The 19983-nt window shown below is 43.0% G+C and overlaps 1 protein-coding gene across 4 annotated transcripts in view; it reads right to left on the bottom strand.

Annotated features, from left to right (window-relative positions):
• LOC138567460 (voltage-dependent T-type calcium channel subunit alpha-1H-like) overlaps positions 1-19983 on the bottom strand; it is a 1148189-nt gene that overhangs the window by 415655 nt on the left and 712551 nt on the right. For all 4 annotated transcript variants that reach the window (XM_069645666.1, XM_069645668.1, XM_069645670.1 and 1 more), the window contains exon 9: positions 5951-6102. In XM_069645666.1, the coding sequence (XP_069501767.1) occupies positions 5951-6102 (152 nt within the window). The remainder of the gene's footprint in view (positions 1-5950; positions 6103-19983) is intronic.

The raw sequence follows: 19983 nt of genomic DNA, 5'->3' as shown, positions 1-19983 counted from the left end.
ATAGACGTAAAAGGGAGGCAAGGCTATATTTTGAAAAGTACATATATGTAACTACTACTGCTACTAGTAAAGCATTCTGTTGCTTCTCGAAGCCAGGTCCGCACTCAATAAATACCATAATAATAATGATATTAATGAAAATAATGATAATAATAATAACAATAGTGCTTGTAAATGATTGATAAAGTTATTCAGTTAATATAGTCCTAAATACAGCGAAGCGAATCCTTTACTTTGAAAAAAATAGGGGTCTGCATAGCAAGGAGACTTTGAGAGATAATGAAAACTAAGATGGATCAATAGACCACCCTCCTTAAGTGCTCATGGAAAAATTGAGGTGGTAGAGATTGTCCTCGACGCTGACTTCAAGAAATATTTAAACAATCTGCCAATCCATCTACACAGACAAGGGCAGATTTTGCACCTATATTTGAAAAACAATGGTGGTGATCCTGGAAATTACAATTTGGTGAGTTAGCGCACCACCTACAATACTGGTGTACACATTTGAGGACATTATATGGAGGTGCTTTCAATAAGGCATAGAACAATTTGGAGCACACATTCCAAATCGTTGTTGTATCCTGTAGATTCCCTTCATTGGGGGTCATTAAACGTTTGCTCATATTCCGTTGGTAATTCCGGCAGGATGATAGCAAACTGACCCTACTACTACCGGTGCCTGATATCTCAGAATTTCCAGGATATTACAGATGGCGCTAAGGGCAGTAAATCCCTATTCCTTGTAGTCCCTAGGACTCCATGGAGGGAATTGTCAGTGTTACCGGCTCCGGCAATACCAGTGCCAGTAATTCTGGCATTTATTTGCCTGGGGTGGCCTGATTTACCTCCAGATTTTGGCTGGAGGTAAATCAGTGCCCCCACCGGAAACCTTTTGTTTTGCCGGTCTGGGAAAATTGCAGCTGCTGGAATTGCTGGCAATTTTAGTAGCAATTTTCCCAGCCCGGTAAACATGTAATGACCCCTCTCGTCACCTAATAGGCACCAGCTCACAACATTGTTGTAAATGCACAATTGCCTACCTCTACACACTATTCCGAGGATCTATGTGCTTTTGAAAGTGCTTGACCTGGTCACAGATGTCATAAATACGCCCTTTGGCAGATAGCCTTGTAACAAATACATACCCTCATTACGAGGTTGCCAGAAAAACCTGATGGTAGCCAGTGGGTTATCGGCAACCCGTAACACTGTTACCACCACCTGACATCCTGGTGCCACCGGGATATCACAAGCGGCGGCGGCACAGTAAATCTCCATTCCCATGGAGTCCAAAGGGACTCCATGGGAATGGGGACACTGAAGAAACGGCACTGTTGTCAACAAAGCCGGTGCTTCAGTGAAAAACAGGCCGGTAGGGGCCTGAACTACCAGCAGGTCAGTCCTGCTGGTAGTTCAGTGCACCTACCGGCATACCTATAGGTATGTTATTACCAGCACCTTTATTTCCGGTCCGCCAGCTTCGTAATGAGGGCCATTTATTAGAAGTAAAAAGAATCCACCAGCACATTGAACAAGTATTCTGGAAAATTGGAACTCATGGTCTACTGCTGAAACTTTGTTTTCACACAAAAACAAAGAGAACTGCTGGCCTTTTGCTGTTTATAGGTATCTGGGAAAAAGCTGGACTGTCCATGGAGTATGAACTAGCTCTTTGAGATGAATGATGTGTTGACTACCAAAAATGTTGAGAAAGGTGAGACAAGTCCCGCTGTGTATATTAATTCCTTCGAAATTAATTATCCTTCATAATCAGGCCCAGGAGTCACCATTTTATTTCTTTTTTCAAAAGAGGAAAGGGAGATCTTCCCTTCCTTACACTTTAAACATAGGGTGTTGAAAATCAATTGCCATTGTTTTCAACTTTACCCTTCAGTGGCTTCCCACATTCTATTAATAGAGTGAGAAATTCACAAATGGTTATATCTGTAATGTCCACCCTGTACCTTAATTGCACAATTTTTGGTTATTGCCCTTGACTATGATATTTGTTTAATCGGGTGTGGCCACAACTTTCAAACTTCCACTAACCAACAAGCCATACCTTATTGGTGATCTCAGTTTGCATCTCTGTTTATTGTAGGAAATAAGACCACTCCCTCCTCTGGAGAGGTGAAGGACAAGATTAGGAATGTTGTGGCACGTATTAACTACACAGGATAAGGAAGAGTTGTGCCCTTCGCCGTCTGCAATTGGTCTAAAGAGGAAATGGGACTAACTCTGTGTACAGTAAATGAATGCATGCAAACCAATCAAGATTATTGTTGGAGAAAGGGATATATTTCCCTTGCACAATACTGAAGATTTCTTATAACTTTTCTGTAATATAATATTCATCTTCACCCGGCTGTAAAACAGTAAGATGCAAGTTGATGTGTCGAGTATCTACCAAGCTTGTTTTGGGATGCATGTTCAAGTTACCGCCGCTCGCAATGATTTAGATTGCAGAAAATATATTAAAACATGGAAAATGCACAAAGGGTAGTGTAGGGGGAGGGAGGACCCTGACAGGTGGAAGCAACTGGCTGAAGTGGGAAGTTATATAGGGGAGAACTAACCGTTTGCTCTGCGATAGTGTTATGTGGAATACATTCCATGTGCGCAATAGTTATAACACGGGCTAATGCTGCATTTACGAGTAGGCCTGAATTCCCATAGGCTGCGTTGGAGACACAGAACAACGAAGCTGCATCTCTTGCTTGATTATCACATTCCGATTCCCAGGCACGGCAAGGAGCACGCACGTACACCCACATATAACTGGTTCCAGTTAGGCCTTTGAACAATTAGGAAGGAAAGCGCGCAGCCAAATGGGCAAAGGGCTGCGGCCTAGTACGTAGGCCATGCTCAAGGGAGCCAGGGCAGAGGTCTTGGGTTTCCAAAACATGAATTAAAATTGAGGACACTAGCACTCCACAGAATAATGGTCACTGCATTTGAACCACCAGATGTACAGGAATATGAGTCTTAAATCCTTCATGAATTGGATTGATTAGTGGGACACCAGGCCTACCTCTTGGGAGGGGGAACTGATAAAGGGGAGAGCAGAGTGCTCCAGATAAGATTTTGAGGTGATAGTATTTTACTCCCTATTTTTCAACTTTGAGAGTAAGTGTGATTTCAAGAGAGTAAAAATGACTTTTCTATTCTGCAAGAGAGTAATATGTATGCGACATCCAGCCGACATGACATGTGCAAAACTGTATGGAAATCATTACCATGCGGCAGCTTTCTGCATTGTGACAGAATACACTCTTCATCATTTCTCTACTGTATGGCCATTTGATCTCTCCTGTATATATTTAAATGTTGAAAACACAAAAATCTAGCCAATTACATAGTAAAGCAAACATGAATTGTATGGTGTGTTTTGAGGTTTGATAGCAGAATTGTCTTTTGATGTTTAACAAAGTCCTCATCTTCTGGTGCTATTACTACCTAATGGTATGCCAATGTTATGATACAACAGTACAGAGAGGCAAGGACTCCATGCTAAATTGTATACCTAACCTCATGGTCAAATGGTTAATTATATAGATCTTTTGGCAAAGCGCTGTACATAGATATGTTATGTTATGTTACTTGGCATTTATATTGCACCTTATGTATCATTGGTATGACTTCAAAGCGCCGGTAGGTTGAATGCCCTCGGGAACCATAGTTCAGGTCAGTAGAGAGAAAGAGTGTTGTATGGTGCGTGAGTGCACCGGCTATGTGTGCAGCTGGTGTGGTTGTTGGATGATAGCTGCTTTATAGCGATAGGTGTGGTGCTGATGAAATCAGTTGGATGTCTTCAGTCTGGTTGGGTGGACGCCCAGACTGAGTTCTGGCTGTGTTAGGCCTAAGGAACGCCTAAGCTAGCTGCAATGTGCTCAGCTAGCTGTGTTTTATTAGGGTGATGAGGTGTTCATGGGGTTGTGTTCGTATGAGAATAGCTGTGCCAAATGTGTCATGGTATAGCTGTGTTCTAGTTGAATGATGGTGTATAGATCAGAGTAAGCATAGTGGTGTGATATGGTGAATATCAGCACAAGTGCCTGCCTGAGACTGGGGATGTGAGCAGGACAGTGGGGACATGCGTAGCGACATACATATATCTAAAACGAGAGGATGGATAGGTGTATATATGGGATACAGATACATAAGTGGATACTGGTACATGGCATATATAGGCAATACAAATAGAACATATCTTTCACAATTATCACCAAACCAAAGTTGGTACTTATTTATCTACCTCGAAAGGGTGAAAGGCTGAATTGGCCTTGCAAGGATTAAAACCTGCAATGTATAGATCAGGCACAGATCATGGCAATGAGTGTTCAACCGGTTGAGCTATTTTATCCTTCAGAGGTCTGTAAACTGAGTATTGACTGAGGTATAATAATCACAGTGCCTAGATATTGGACGAACCATATATGAAGCACTACATAAAGTTAAATACCTATCTGGATTATCACAGGGACAGGTTTTGCTGAGTTTCTATTTCAATTACAAATATAACTTTCATTTGTTTGTTTTTAAACGCACTTACACTTCCTGGAGAGTCAGGTTTTGGATGTTTTAATTGTAATCTTGAAGATTTGAGAGGCTATAACACCTGTGATCAGTGTAATGACAATCACTCATCCTTGAGTTTCTGTCAAGTAACCTGACCTTTGAACTGCCCTCTGCTCTAAACTTGTGTGTAAATGTACACAGGGAAATTATAAAGCTGTCGTATTTACAAGATTTTCATGCGTAAAAAGGCCTGGTACAAACCTTATCTGGAGGTCTGACAACATGTTCTGAGGTTTGTTCCTGGGAGAGCAAAGGGTGATGCCCATACAGTGGGGAGGCATGATGGGGGCGCCTGCATGTCTGGGATGAGAAACGAGTTGCTTTGTTTGTAAGGACCAGACTGATCTCGAAGTTATCTGCCGAATTCATGTTGATGCCCAGCTGCACATCACATGATTAGGAATGAAGACAGGGTGGTGTCTATTAAGTTTAACCAATTACTTCTGCAGCGCTTCAAGTTGGAAGAGGCCGTTACCCACATGTGGTGAAGGTGGAGGAAGATACAGCATGGCCAAATGGAAAATGGGCTCTATGTAACTATTAGCATGTAAATAGGCGACAGCCAATGAGGGTGGGGGATGAACACTGTATATTGAGTACGTCATGAATGACGATTTGTACGTTTATAAGATGAACTCTATTTTGAGGACGAGAGAGAGCTCGGTGACAGCGGACTTATAATACTCTGTCGCCCTATCCTTTTTGTATACAAAATAAAGATCTTGTACGTCTCAAAAAAGGGTACACCTAGCCTTCTTCCCTCGTGGGTTGATTTTTTCTATGTCTGGTTGTTGTGGAGTTAGCCTACAATTGCTACACTAAGTTTCATTTCTTTATTTTTAAGTCTATTTTCATTCATTACCACCTGACATGGGAAAAGGCAAATTGCAAATCCAGCGAGTCCTAACACGTGAAACAACACCTTTAAAGTCGACAATGTGAGCAGCCAGTCAGATTCAGCACTCGCAATATTGTATTTCTTTTCAGTGCCACAGCAAAAAAAATTCTTTTGTAAAAAATGCCTCTTTCCAACTCATTGTATTTGATTCCATAGGGTGACAGAGCCTGAGAGCTGTTCTCATCATGGAGCCAATCATGGGAAGATTTGGAGAGATCCAGAGGCGCTATGGAATGAAAAAGAAAACACCTCTTTCATCCGCTGATGCTTCCATTTTGTTCAGATGCTGTTTCATGCAACGTATCCTATAAGAGCCACAAAATGGTGCTCTGTCTTGCTCTTCGAGGGTGCAGCAATGCCATCAGATTATATGGAATGACTTTCTAATTCAAGCCATTACAGGACAAGCCCTTCCTAAAGCCACCCCAGTGCAATGCGGCACACCGCGCAAGAAAAGCAAAAGGTACCCACCTGATTATGACAATGATCCCATCGAAGATGTTGTAAGGGTTCTTAATGTAGCCAAAAAGCCCAAAGGCCAGAAGCTTGAGGACCATCTCCAGGGCAAACATGCTGGTGAAGACAATGTTGCTGATCTCCAAGGAGTTTGTGAGTTCTTCTGGCTGCAAGAGAGAATAACAGGGAAAGGTTACTGGGTTTGGTAATGTAGGTTATGTGGCATGTAGCCCCCAAAATACACATGACAACTGTTCATGAAAAGCACAGATGAGTGCATGAACCATTTGTGGAACGAGACATTTCAATGTGTGAAGGGCAGATAGAGGGTCAAGGTGGCCTTGTGGAAAAATAAGTGACGGGAGCACAATGGGCCTCATTACGGGTCTGGCGTGTAAGTAACTCCAATCAAGCAATCCCACTAAGTCAGTGCCTTGTCTGGGATGCCCAAGGGAAGCCCTTATTTATATATTTTTATGGCAAGTTATAATCTGGATGATGAACCCTTGTATAACACCCCTCTCTCAGAATCCCCCCGACCCCGCTGAGCCAAGAAGTATGTTTGCTTTGCAAATTTAAAAGGTTTATTTGAAAAATTAAACAATATATATATCACACTTTTATAATAAATTAATAATTGATATCACACTTATGAATATAATATTGATCAACAATGGGTAATCTGACACTAGCACACCTCTTTACAATCAATGAGGAGTTGGTATAGGATGGATAAGGCAGCGAAAATACTTTTATGGTTTCAAGGGAAAAGCAATGAGGAATGAAATGCAGTACAGAAATAACTTGATATGATTTTAGCAAAAGATAATATAATCACTTTTTCTCTTGCAATTCACCCCCCCCGATGCAATGTAAGAAATGGAAGGAGGAGCACACAGTTCTCAGGAATGCAATCAAATACAATACGAAATTCAGTCCCCCCCCAGCAAGCTTAGAGGAAAACAGGTAGAAGTTTGAAACACAGGCCCCAAAATGCTTTGAATGTGATGACAATTAAGTGAGAAATGTGCTAAAAATGCTTTTAATTCCCTCTGGAGGTTCAGGATGGGTGATATCTAGTTTATATTAGTTCAGGCTCACTTTAGCAATGCTCTATGAGTAACTAGCAGGTTAAAACGAATGTTAGCAAAGGAAAGCAAGGAGCTGCTGATTTTTACACGTGGCTGAACTTGTGCAAAATGTCAAATCGCAGCAAATTTAATCGCGTGCGTCGAGCGTGATTGCCGAGGCACTATAATTAGGAAGTCGTTTCTAGGCTCATTGGAAAGCTTTGAATCTTAGCTTTAAGATGACAGTTAAAACTCGCTCCTAGCATAAACGGTTCTGCAGATACGGTCGATTTCGTGAAGGTAGTTTTTCGTATTTGAAATTCAAAAGTTCAAAATGACAGGTGACAGTTTTCAGCTTTAAAAAGGACAGAATGACACACACGATTCCCACACGATTTAATTAGATGATTTTGAACTAAGAGATTAGTCTGGCACAGTCCTAGAGTACTCACACTATCTTTTGGACAGGAATGACTTCGTCACCAATCTGGTGAGCAGGTTGAACGGGACTTCTGGCGGTTCTGCTCACAATGGTCTGGTTTGTGGTTCTCTCTGGTACTGCTCTCAGCACTGCACAGTTCTGGTCTCTCTGGATCTCTGGTCTCTCTGGATCTCTGGTCTCTCTGGATCTCTGGAGGTTGATGGATTTGAAGTCTGGAGTCTCCCGGCAAAGCGTCCCGCAAGAAAGTGGAAAGTGAATGTCCCCCCCCTGTCCTGCACTGTCTGCTTTTATGTGTTTAGAAAGTGGGTGTGTGCGTGGCATAACTGAGCCTGCCCCTCTCTACTTGTCATTGGCCCAATTCTCCCCTCTCTCATGATTGGGGGAAGGAAATGGATTGTCATCATGATGAGGTCTGTTTATGGGTCAGAGGATCCTCCCCTGGTCAATTTGCCCACCAATCTATATTTGATTCAAATACATATTTCCCAGATACACAAGTGGTTGACATTACATGTACATATTACAGATGAATTAAGACAGGTCTCTGTTCAAGCCCCATGTTCCTGCGACCTGGGATTCAGAAATGACAACATTTTGCACTTTTTGGTCGGTTTACCAATATCGGACATTTACCAAAAATTACACAAATGTGCGCAAGGAGTATGGACATTAATTGATGAACTGTCAGATTTTTAACATGCAGACATTTGGAGTAAGACCCTATTTTCCGCTAGCAACCCCCCAGAATACACCACACGGTCCTAACACCTCTTAAAATGTGCACGGAAAAATCCCAAGAATAATGATATTATTTATATAATTTTGACCAGTCCGCACTATGAGTTATCTATCTTTTTAAAATTATGCCCTGGTCAAAAAGGGATGTGGCTTCCCACATCACATGGTGGAATAACTGGTTTGTCCACTTCCCCCAAGCTCAGCTTGCTAGCAGAGGCACTGCCCCTCCCATTTCCTTCCAAGAGGAAGCCATTTTACGACCCCCCTAATTTAACAATTGCCTGAGCCAAAGAAAGCCCATTGTTCAGTTCCCTGCAGTCCCCAGGTGCCACTCCCCTTTCAATCAACAGGGCCATGTGATCTCCTTTTGGTGGGGCCAGCAGGATGCAGCCAGGCCTGGGAAGAGTTGCTGAGCCAGTTCAACTCCTGTCGGGGGTAGTTGTCAGGCAGAATTCAGCTAATTGTCACTTTAGTTCCCAGTTTTCTACATTCAAATCCAGCTTACATGCAGCTATTTTTTATTTAGTTTGGCATTAAGTGCCCTTGTAATTTACTCTATATTGGTAAAACCAGTAGAGCCGTCAGACATAGAATATGTGAACATAGATCATGTTTAAAAAACAAAACAGATAAAAAACCTTTGGTGGCCCATTATACATTAGCTAAACACAGCTACACCGATTTGGATTGGTTCGTTATTCAGTTGATACCGGCTCCACCTAGAGGTGGCAACCGCGATTTAGCTCTCACAACAGCCGAACAGAGACTGATTTACAACTTTAATACGGTGAATCAGGGTCTAAATGTTTCTGTGGAATGGAACAGTTTGATTAACTAATTTGCAGTTTTATGTCTGCTCTAAATGCTTGCATTACATCATCTTCTCTTCTGGTGCATGTCTGAATTATTCACACTGTGGAAGATAATATCCTTAGTTCCGTTTTATACCTATATTGCAATTATGTTTAGTCGGTATAAGTCTGAGTTTTGAGCCTTGTAATGAGGGCTTGGCTGATTCCCTTTCTCTTCCCTCTTCCTCTCCCTCCCCTCCCCTCTCCTTGTTTTTTTCCCCTTTTTCTTTTTTCCTTCCTCCCCCCTCTCCCCCCCCACCCCCCTCTCCCCCTTCCCCTCCCCTCCCCCCTTCGTTCTCCCTCTCCCTTCACTGGACGGTTAATAACCCATTTTTTACACATGTTGTGTACAAATGTGCATCTATTTCCATGACTGTTATGGATATACTACAACAACACGTTTTTTTTTTTTTTTTAATATATCCGTGATTAATGTCATATGACCGTTAGATTGAGCCACGGGAGGCATTTTTGCCTAGAATACATCGAAAGATGTATTCAGTATTGAAAAAACATATTCATCTGGGTCTCAGCCTAAGAGACGGGCGTAGCATTTTGATAATGTTGGTAAACATTTGTCATATGACCTGCACGTCCGGAAACATGATGTGTTCTCTCGAAGGCTATTGGCTCGCCACAAACGTCCTTTTACGCACTCGCGTATTTAATCTGACATCCGGGTAGTCCGTTTGTCTCGCTTGTGAATGAAGTGATCCCGACGAGCGGCTCATTTACGAAGACGGCGAATGCATTGGTAAGCTCGTTTCTCGTGCACCATGGTCGGAGTGTTCCGTGAGTTCTATAGTCGATTAACTAAGCTTTTTGTTTGTTTCGGTGTTTGTCGCTGTTTTCTTTGATACTGACAGCCTTGTAGACTGTGGACACTTTCATTTGGGAACTGACGTATCCACCCACGAACATTTCATGCGTGGGCAGCTTCTTCATAACGAAGCACTTTAATCTCCCGACAATCCTGTATGTGAGTAATCTAATTACAATAAGGTATAACAAAACATTATTTATTTTTCGAAAACGGTGTCCGCCAAAATAAAAAAATAAAAAAGTGATCTTAAATAAAATATAGCATAACATCTTTGGCAGTTATTGCCATGAAATATTTTGGCTTAAATACTGGATTCTGCATGGCTGTGTAACCCTGTGCACGATAAATCGTTTTTAACCTAACAGTTAGGTATCTATGAGGTCGGAAGCACTCTCTCTTGTGAATTAATCAAGGTTTTTTTCAAAATATATCACAAAATAATAAAATACTCACAAGACAGTAAAAGACTTATTGCCCTGTCTCGACCTTTAGACGAGAGCTATGGTAACTGGCTATTAATCAGGATATAGTCTAATTAGATGACATTAAACCAGTGATGTAGACATACCCCTTTATTGCATTATAGGACAAGGTGATCCTTGCCAGTGAAGTTGGTGTTCAGCCTACAACGGTGGTGTTTTGAATATTTATGCAATATTTGGATGAAGGTTTGATCATCGAATGAATTACACTCTTTTTGGAGGAAACAAGTAAGAGATCTAAACAATATGTCACATAATGTTATGTAGGGTGGTTGTGAGTGTGTGTCCTTTCTTTATCTGTGGGGGGATGTTCTGTGATCCACCAACAAAGCTTTTTGTAATAAGGTTAACATGACAAAATGAGCTTATGAAATGTCTGGCATAACGAATGAGGCCTATTATTTGATATAAACTTATCAGCTTACAGCTATGGAGTACCTCTTCTGTAAAATTGTTTAAACTTGAAAATAACGACGTAACGTATAAATTGTTATACATGAAGTAATGGCATTCCCCCGTTTGTATTTGTAGATCTACGATGTTCCATCCACATCATATAAAAGACCAAGTGTGAAGAAATCATATGTCCTGAAGATGGCCATTGCACTTATTTCTGAATGGACATTTGAGGAAATGTTCAATTTATGTGTGGGCCGAAACATGTCGACAACCTATACCTCAGCTAATGTCCAAAGTTTGGCAATATAGCTTATGAATCTTGTTCTAAAATAGGGTCATTGGTTGACGCATTTATGTATTCTTTTGTGTATTTTATGTCTTTTTAGTTTTTTGGTACCTTTTTGAGACCTGGATGTAGGAATTTATCTTGTCTTTTTAATATTTATATGATTAAAAACATTTATAAGATTCCAAGTTTTTTCAAGTATCTTCTCTGGGGGAATGTTTATTCGTGTTTTCTTTCTTTTGTCTTATATGTGCCTTTGATAGTGATGTTTGTTTGTGTTTAGGTATATGTGACCATAATATCGCGATCTCTTTATATCTCTAGAGTTAGAGTAGTAAGGGGTAATTAATTCTCGGTGCCCCCTGGCACTTTTGTTCTTCGCTATTTTTTATATATACATTAAATAATTACTTCCTTCAAGTCATTTCAGAATATAGTTTTACATTGTATCCACCTCTTAGCAAGTCTTTCCTTGGCCTGGTTTGGGTTCATCTGTTCAGTTTTACACAAACGTCTGGTGGTTTTAAAACGCCGGCTTTCTGATAGTGGTGAGCACCGGTATTGCATCCATTTTTGACATTAAGAAAATGAATTCCCCACAGTTCTGGGTTGCTTTTGGCAATCAGCATTGCCATTCCCAATGGTTTCAGGCTACTGTGTGTGTAGCCCAATGGTGGTTTTAGGCAGTGCCGATGGAATAATACTTGGCATTTGCACACTAATATGCACGTCACTTGTGTCAATGGCGCAATAATTGACATCTAAATGTAATTCTGTACTCTATGTAATGTTTGTCCTTTGAAAAATGCTTTATTTTTTATTGATGTCACTGCAAATTACTGTTTTTCATTTGTTTGTCTAAAATATTTATTATGTCACACTTGTTTACCAGACATTATATAATAATTGCTCAAGAGAATACATTTTTGTTTTCAGACATTTAGACACAGATACGGTGTGTGGTTATTAACTCCAGATTCACTCCTTGGATCTCTATGTTTCGAGACAATATATTTTTTTTAATTCTGTAGACAGACCTAAAACTCTGTATCTATCTCCCACATTATCTTGTTTCACTTGAAAATTGTTAGCAAGGGTACAAATACTTGTTTATATGCTCTTACCTTCGGCCCAGTACCCTTCCTATATTAGGCCGTTCCCTATTAACCTTTGGGTTATTTTGTTACCAAGCTGGGATGCCAGGCACAGAACTGCTCAGTAGCATCAGGCATGGGACTACATTCCCTGCCGCATGCTGGGAGCCCAAGATGACATGAAGAGGAGACGAGAGAGAGAGAGAGGAAGAGAGATGCTAGATAAAGAGACTCCAGAGGATGTCTTGACGAGGAGGTGTATGAACAAGACCAGCAGATGAACTGAAGACGATGATGGAGCCAAGATGGGGACTAGGATTTGCCATCGGATGCCCAGGCTAGAGTAAGAAACAAGGATGAAGAACACTGGATGAAGATACTTCTGCGGCCAAACTCTGGTAGACCAATCCATTGAGAAAGCGGATTTAAAGATAAGCGCTGCATGCTGGAACTTGAGGTCAGATTTCATAGAGCACTGTAAGTAAGCGTACATTGGGGTCAACACTGCACCCTGGACCTCAGAGTCCCAGGATCACATTGGGAAAGAGGATAATGGAAAGCATGATGCATGCTGGAACTTGAGATCAGATTTCCTAGAGCACTCTACGTAAGGGCACATTGGGGTCAACACTGCACCCTGGACCTCAGAGTCCCAGGATGACATTGAGAAAGAGGATAATGGAAAGCATGATGCATGCTGGAACTTGAGGTCAGATTTCCTAGAGCACTGTAAGTAAGTGCACATTGTGGTCAACACTGCACCCTGGACCTCAGAGTCCCAGGATGACATTGAGAAAGAGGATAATGGAAAGCATGATGCATGCTGGAACTTGAGATTAGAGTTCCCAGAGTGCTCTGAGTAAGTGGAGATTTGGAAATCCTGCATTCTGAAACTTGAGGTCAGGGTTACTGGAGTACAATGGGAAACTAAATGAAAAGATAAGTGTTGCATACTGGAACTAGAGGTCACTATTCTTAGAACATATTGACAAAGCGGCTCCATGTTGAAACCCATTTAGAGAGTTACCTGACAGAGAAGCAGCGCATGCTGGGACTGGCAGCCACGGCTCCCAGAGAATTTGAATAAAGAAATAGCCAAATCAAAGCTTGAACACTGGGGTTGGTTGTCCTGGATAACCAGTTCCTAAAAGCAAGGTGAGGGAAGACTAGGCTTGGAAATCTGGAACTGAACACTAGCGCCAAGACCATATCAAATCTTGCCCTCTTGGCATTTGACATAAAACCTTTAAGAGATGTCGTTTTCCGTCATCATTTTATTTGCGTTTGCCACATACGTATTCAGGTGAACTTCCCACAGAAGGTTGATATTTGGCTTCATCGAAATACTTTTTATGATTACTTGCTGAAATACTCAAAAAAGCTGAAAACCAAACAATGGGCCTCATTACGACCCTGGCGGAGTGGGTTTACGCCAGCGGTATTCGCGGCGGACCCGTCCGCCCCACTACGAGTTCCCGTAGAGCCATGGAGCGTTTTCCGCCTGGTTTTTCCGGGCGGAGAAATCCATGGCGCTACGGGACCTTGTTGTTAATTACGCCACCGTATTTTACGGTGGCGTAATTAACGCCTTCCCCGCTCCCATTATACCCTATGGGGCAAAAATGGGAATGGGGAAGGGTAAAATGGGGAATGGGGATTTACCGCCCCGCCAACCTCGGAATGGGGCGGTAAATCCGCCAACCCCCATGGCGCTATCGGCAGCTTTCCGCCGTGCTCCATGGTGCATTTGGCGCCACGATTTCCGCCAGGGTCGTAATGAGGGCCAATGCCATCTCTCAAAAGGCACTAGATCCCAAACATCACCCTAGATAAGAAAATGGCACTGGTAAAATTCACACAGGAACTCTTGTTTGCTCAGAGATCTTTTTGTTTTGTTTTAGCTGTTGCATGGATGGTGCTGTGGCACCACCTATAAGCCAAAACTATTGCGCTGGAGTATAAATAGAAGATGGGATGAGGAGGGACGCACAGTATGCAGGTGTTGTTTGATTTTATCCACCCATTCACTGGCCATGGCCATGTTCATCCCTATGGCCAACCCGCTCCCCACTAGCGACCCCTCATCACCAAAAAACACAGCATCCTGGGATGTATGTGAGGTAGATCTAGCATGAAGTAACATCAATCATCAGCCATTTGCTATATCCTCGTCCTCATACCCAGAGGCGTTGCTATGGGTGAGGGGTGAGTGGGCTATAGCCCCGGATCCTTAGGTTGTAGCCCCGGATAGAAGCTCAGGAACTACAACCAAAAGACTAGCTAGCCCCGAGTCTCGACAGTCCCGACATTAGTGTTGCCCCAGATCTTTTCCAGACCTAGCAACACCCCTCCTCGTACCTATTCCTTGAGTTGTGGTACCATTCAAAACAAACATTGGCAAAGCCACCCGTTTTGGCTTCTGTAGGGGTATTGGGTAGACATTTGCCAGGCACTCACACCATTTTCCACCTATTGCCATTTTATTGCCATGCAGGGCCTTTGTGATAGTAACTGGCAAAATGCCTATATTTATAATTGTTCTTTTATCCCAAGCCTACACAAAAGCCCAAACATTTGGCCTTGACCTTGCTTGTCTTTTTCTGGCCTAAAAGCTTTCTTTGCATAAAGAGCACTGACCAAAATTAGGGCAAAAGAACCATGGCAAAAAAGAACACGAGAAATTACAGGTTGGAAACTTAGTTGTGAATAAGTAACTATTATGCAGTTCGCTAAATCCTAGTTGTCCTTATCGATAAACCCTCACATGCATTTACTAATCCTGAACTGATGCCTGCCTCAATATGTTTTAAGATAGGTGCCTCAATTATCGCTTCTTCCAATGGTCAACATTTTGGCAACAGAAACAAACTTCTTGGGCAGCATCAGATCACATGCCCTGTGTGTCGGGGATCACTCCTAGCGTTTGGACATCTTGGGACTACAAGGCAGACAGAATTATTTTGCCTTTTCAAATTTATAGATTGAACCGGAGGGTGTTGCCCTTCCATTTAATAATATTGATGTTTTATTGGGTTCACTTGCCCCCCAGTGCTTAAGCCTCGGTCAGGCCTTTTGATGCCCGAGGTATTGGCTGTTGATCAGCCTCGTTCCCGAGTTCTGCCAGTGTCTCGCTGTTGGCGAGGATCTGGGAGAAAGAGAGCGGCTCTATTGATCGGTGATTTACTGGCGGGCGGTAAGCCAGAACAGCCGCAAAGCTGCGCCAAGGTGTTTAACGATAGTTCTGCAAAACCATTATTATTTGACAATCACACGATTTAAAAATAAATAGCCGCCTGGCTTGTTTTTCAAGGTACCTTGGATTGTTTTCGTGCGCACGAAGAGCCCATGTGCAGCGCAGCCAAAGATCGCTGAACACGTTCCCAAGACAGAGAATCATAAATAATACGTTTTAAATATGCAAAAAGTAATTGAAAAGACATGCTTGGCCATTTCTTGACAGCCAGCATTCCTTGGCCGTCCTGCTCTATTCAAGAGCAGCGTGTCTGCTGCACGTTTTAATTTTTTATATATAGTTTTTTATTTGCGGCTGAGAATTTGGGTACATCGTTTTAGCAAATTAACCCCATGAGGATCAACAGTGCCGAGTTTAAGGGTTAATGCCAGGGCTCCTCTCACCCAGGGATGGACTGGGAACCAAAAGAGGCCCTGGAAATCATTTTCAAAGTGGCCCCAAAGTACACATTTTGAGCAAGCCCAACCCTTTTTCCACCGGGAAAATGTGGAAATACCACACAAAAGAGGCCCAGGGAGCAGTGGCCTGCCGGGAAATGTCCAGTGTCCGCTATAGGCCAGTCCACCCCTGCTCTCAAATGCAGGCTAGAGCGTGGCTAGGGGGGGCGCAGCCCCCAATAAAATGTATTTATTTTATTTTATTTTATTTGTAATGCGTCGGAAGCCCGCAGGCATCAGGGCGCAGAGAGACAGATTCATGTTAAGCTGTAATTCGAAGAACAGAAGATAGTAGGGAGTATTATTTAAAGAGATGGGTCTTAAGGTTTTTTCTGAAAGTGAGTAAATTTGGCTCTACTCTCAGCGAGACTGGGAGGCTGTTCCACTGCTGAGCAGCACGAATCGGAAAGGATTTCCCAGCAACAGTCGTTCTGAATGCCTGGGGTATTTGTAACTTGCCTTGTGTTTGGGATCTTAGAGCCCTGTTAAGGGTGTATCGGGTAAATTTGGCTCTAAGATAGGATGGAGCCACTCCATATAAGCACCTGTGAACTGGGGTCATAGATTTAAAAAGGATTCTATCCTCTACTCTGAGCCAATGGAGGGATCTTCTGGCCTCTGTCACATGGCTTCTTCTATTGAACTTTTTTATGATCCGGACTGCGTTATTCTCCATTATCTGGCATTCGTTTATGCACTTCTTGGATGCTCCCAGGAGCAATGAGTTGCCGTAGTCAAGAGGAGCCAGTATAATGGCCCTGGCAATTGTGGCCGTATTTTCTTCTGTTAGTAGAGGGCGTATGGCTCTCAGTAGCCTGATATAATATGCGTTATTTTTATGGAGATAGTTGGTTTGGGATTCAGATCCCAGGGACGCCTCCAGCATCATCCCAAGTGTTTTCACATGGGCGACCACCTTGATACTTGAGTCTTTGATAGTGAATTCTTCAAACTCTTTACCAAGTTTTCCCCTTGCTTGACTGGACCCGAAAATCATGAGTTTGTTTTTTTTACTATTCAAACACATCCAGTTGTCTTCCATCCATCTATCTATCAAGCTGTATATGGTTGTAATCTTTTCCTTGTCTTTTTGATAGTCTACTTCCAATTCTATCACCAGCTGTGTGTCATCGGCGTAGATGGTAGTTGGTAAAGTGAACACCGATGGATTCTAACAATGCACATAGATATTTCATAAAAAGATTGAAGAGGAGAGGAGAGATGCTGGTTCCCTGCGGTACACCTGCACTTATAGGAGAGGAAGTGGAGAACTTCTCTTCCCAATAAATTCTGCCTACACGGTCTGAGAGAAAAGATGTTAGCCATGCCAAGGCTGCCTTAGAGCACCCTGCTGTTTTCTCCAAGACTTGCTGTAAAAGTGTGTGGTCGACGAGGTTGAAGGCCGCACTTAAATCTAAAAGCATTAAGATCCCTGGTTTGCCCTTATCTATTATGGAAAGCATATGTGTTTGGAGATATAGCATGGCGGTTTCCGTGCTCTGAGCTGCACGAAAACCCGACTGTTGCTCATGCAGAATGTTGTTGGCTTCCACATGTGCCTGTAATTGTCCTGTGATTGTTTTCGTGTGCATGTAGAGCCCATGTGTCATCAGGATGGACAAATACTGTCATCAGGATGGACAATTCTGATGTAAGGCAAATCCGGCATGCACTTGATATGATATGATAGGTTATTTATAATGTGCTTAATACCTAGAGGTTTCTAAGCGTGGACCCAGGGATCGAACCTGTGCTGCTCTGTGTTGTCTTGCTTCCAAGGCGAGCACATTGCCACTGAGCTATCCTCCCGAAACTTCATGCGGCGATGTGCCTTTTGCAGGGCATAACGGTACATGAGCACCCTGACTATCCCTGGACAACGAGGAAAGACCCTTTGCAGGAAGCCTCAATTCCTCTGTGCACAAACCACCAGCAAATTGGCACATTGTGCTTCTACAAGGTGTCCACGATATCAGTAAAGTCTTATGCCTCAACTGCACCTCCATCTGGGAGTACGCCCCTAATGACCTCGGAGACAGAATGCAACACTACATCCCTGGACTTGCGCTGTCCCCTCATCCAGAAAATGATTCCCGAATGATCCTGGGAATTGCTGAACTGTAAACAGGCACAGATGCTTTTCAGTCCAAGGAGTGCGGAACACGCTCTCCGTGACTATGTGCAGCAAAGGCAATCATTCCCTATTCACTCTCCAGGAAACAAATCTAAAATGTCATCTTTTCAGATCCACCAGTCTCCCTCTCCCAGCATTCATTCAATCACTCATTCCTCTGGACTTCCAGGATTTATGGGCCTCATTATGATACCGGCGGTAGCCGTGCCGCCGCCGGTATCATTTTTTAATGGCACCCGGGAATGGGCAATTACCGGGTCATTACGGCAAATGGAAGGATCTCGCCCGGCCTCAGAGTTCTTCCTAAACCCGGCATGCTTGACATTCTGAATATCAGGGCAGATCGCCGAGGCCATGAGGAAAGGGATCTCCTGTGGTTTTTCCTGGTGGGTGGTCGTTGTTTTAAAAGAGGTGGCTCCTTCATGCTCTGTCTTCCGTTCAAGCTGATACACAAGAGTACCCATAAGTTCACAGCCAAGCCTCAAACAATGCAACATGACCAGGTGGAAAAGCAAAGAGCTGGCTGGGTGGGCTGGAGAGCAGGACATCTGTGTCTATTTCATATATCACTCAATTGGCTGAGCCCACAACTTCTATGCACCAAGGTGGGCACCACCCGTATTAGTAGATAGCAAACACATATCTTCATCTTCCTTAATTATTGGTATAACAAAGGATTCAACCAGTGTCCACACTGCTCTTATGTCAATTGAAAAGTCCATCATTTCGCCAATGCATTTCGGTGTAGGAGTGCTTCCCGCGAAGAGAACGCGACTGTCGCCATTCTCGGGCAGCCACTGTATCTCCGCCAATGTAGCTCCTCTTTGAAGCTGAATAACACCAGTGGGTCTATACATATGGACCCATTGATTTCTTAGACCTGTGGGTCAAACTAAGTAAGGTGTCAAAGATCACACACGCAGAGCGAGCTCCGACGAAGGACTCATGGTCCGAAATGCATTGGCAAAGTGTCCGTCTGCCTCTGTGCTAATTTAACACAGTCAATTCGGAAAGAAGTGAACAATAAAGAGCAGTTACTCAGAACCATAAATCTACATCTAAATATGCAATTTGAGTGTTTATGAGGAAACATCAGCATTGTTTTGCAAATGTGTGCAACCAGAATTGATGGACTTTTCTATTCGTTGTTCTCTCTGAGCCCACAACTGAGCATCTGGCAACTGCCTCTGGACGTAGCGGTGAGCAGTATAAGTCAACATAGCATAACATAACATAACATAACATAACTATGTCACCGCCTCCAAAAGGCAGCCAGGGTTGCTGTCATCATTTCCCACTGGCTGTCTTTTTTTGCAGGACCTCCAACACAAAGTCCCCTAAGAATCATGTACAGATTTCAGAGTTTCTGCAAGAGCTTTGGGGAATGGTGGTGGTCTGCGGAGCCATTTACAGTTCAGACGTGTTCACATTATCGGGGTAATAACAGGAGAATCCCGCAAGGCTACCGTGGCTAGATCGGAAGACGAGATCGGTAATTAAACTGCGCCACATGAAACAAAGAGTGATAGTGGGTAACGGGCGAGGGATAGGGAGGGAAAAAGCAAGTGAGGGCTGTGGGGAACCATGGAAAAGGAGGGGAGGCAGGGAGGAGTTTTTGTTTTTTTTAGCATTTTCAAATTATCAGGGGTAATACCGTGGGAATACGGCAGGCATCGGTAGTTCATTGCTGCTGCATGTGTAGTCTGGTAACATTATCAGGTAATATCGGGGGAATTTGTTTTGCATTATCAGGGTAATTCCAGGTAAATATCGTGGGAATTGGTAGTAAAACAAAAAAGAAGTTTTACACCTACAGGGATCACATCTACTAGATGGGGGCGGGGGGTAATGGGTCTCTGAGCCACTGGCCATGGCCAAGGGCCATGGCTAGTGGGCCCCAAAGAAACCTATTGGTGCAACATGTACAGTGAGAATGAGCGTACGTACGTTCGTTGATGTTTGTTGCAAACTTCCTGTTTTAGATAATTGCTAATAAAACAGCAACTTGCCATCTTCTTGAGTGTGTCCGCTTATTTGGA

This window comes from Ambystoma mexicanum, chromosome 2p, assembly GCF_040938575.1.
Source record: "Ambystoma mexicanum isolate Mex_15411 chromosome 2p, UKY_AmexF1_1, whole genome shotgun sequence".
In the NCBI taxonomy this organism is placed as follows: Eukaryota; Metazoa; Chordata; class Amphibia; order Caudata; family Ambystomatidae; genus Ambystoma; species Ambystoma mexicanum.
Note: the sequence above shows the minus strand (reverse complement) of the source record. Positions and strands in the feature narration are given on the sequence as shown.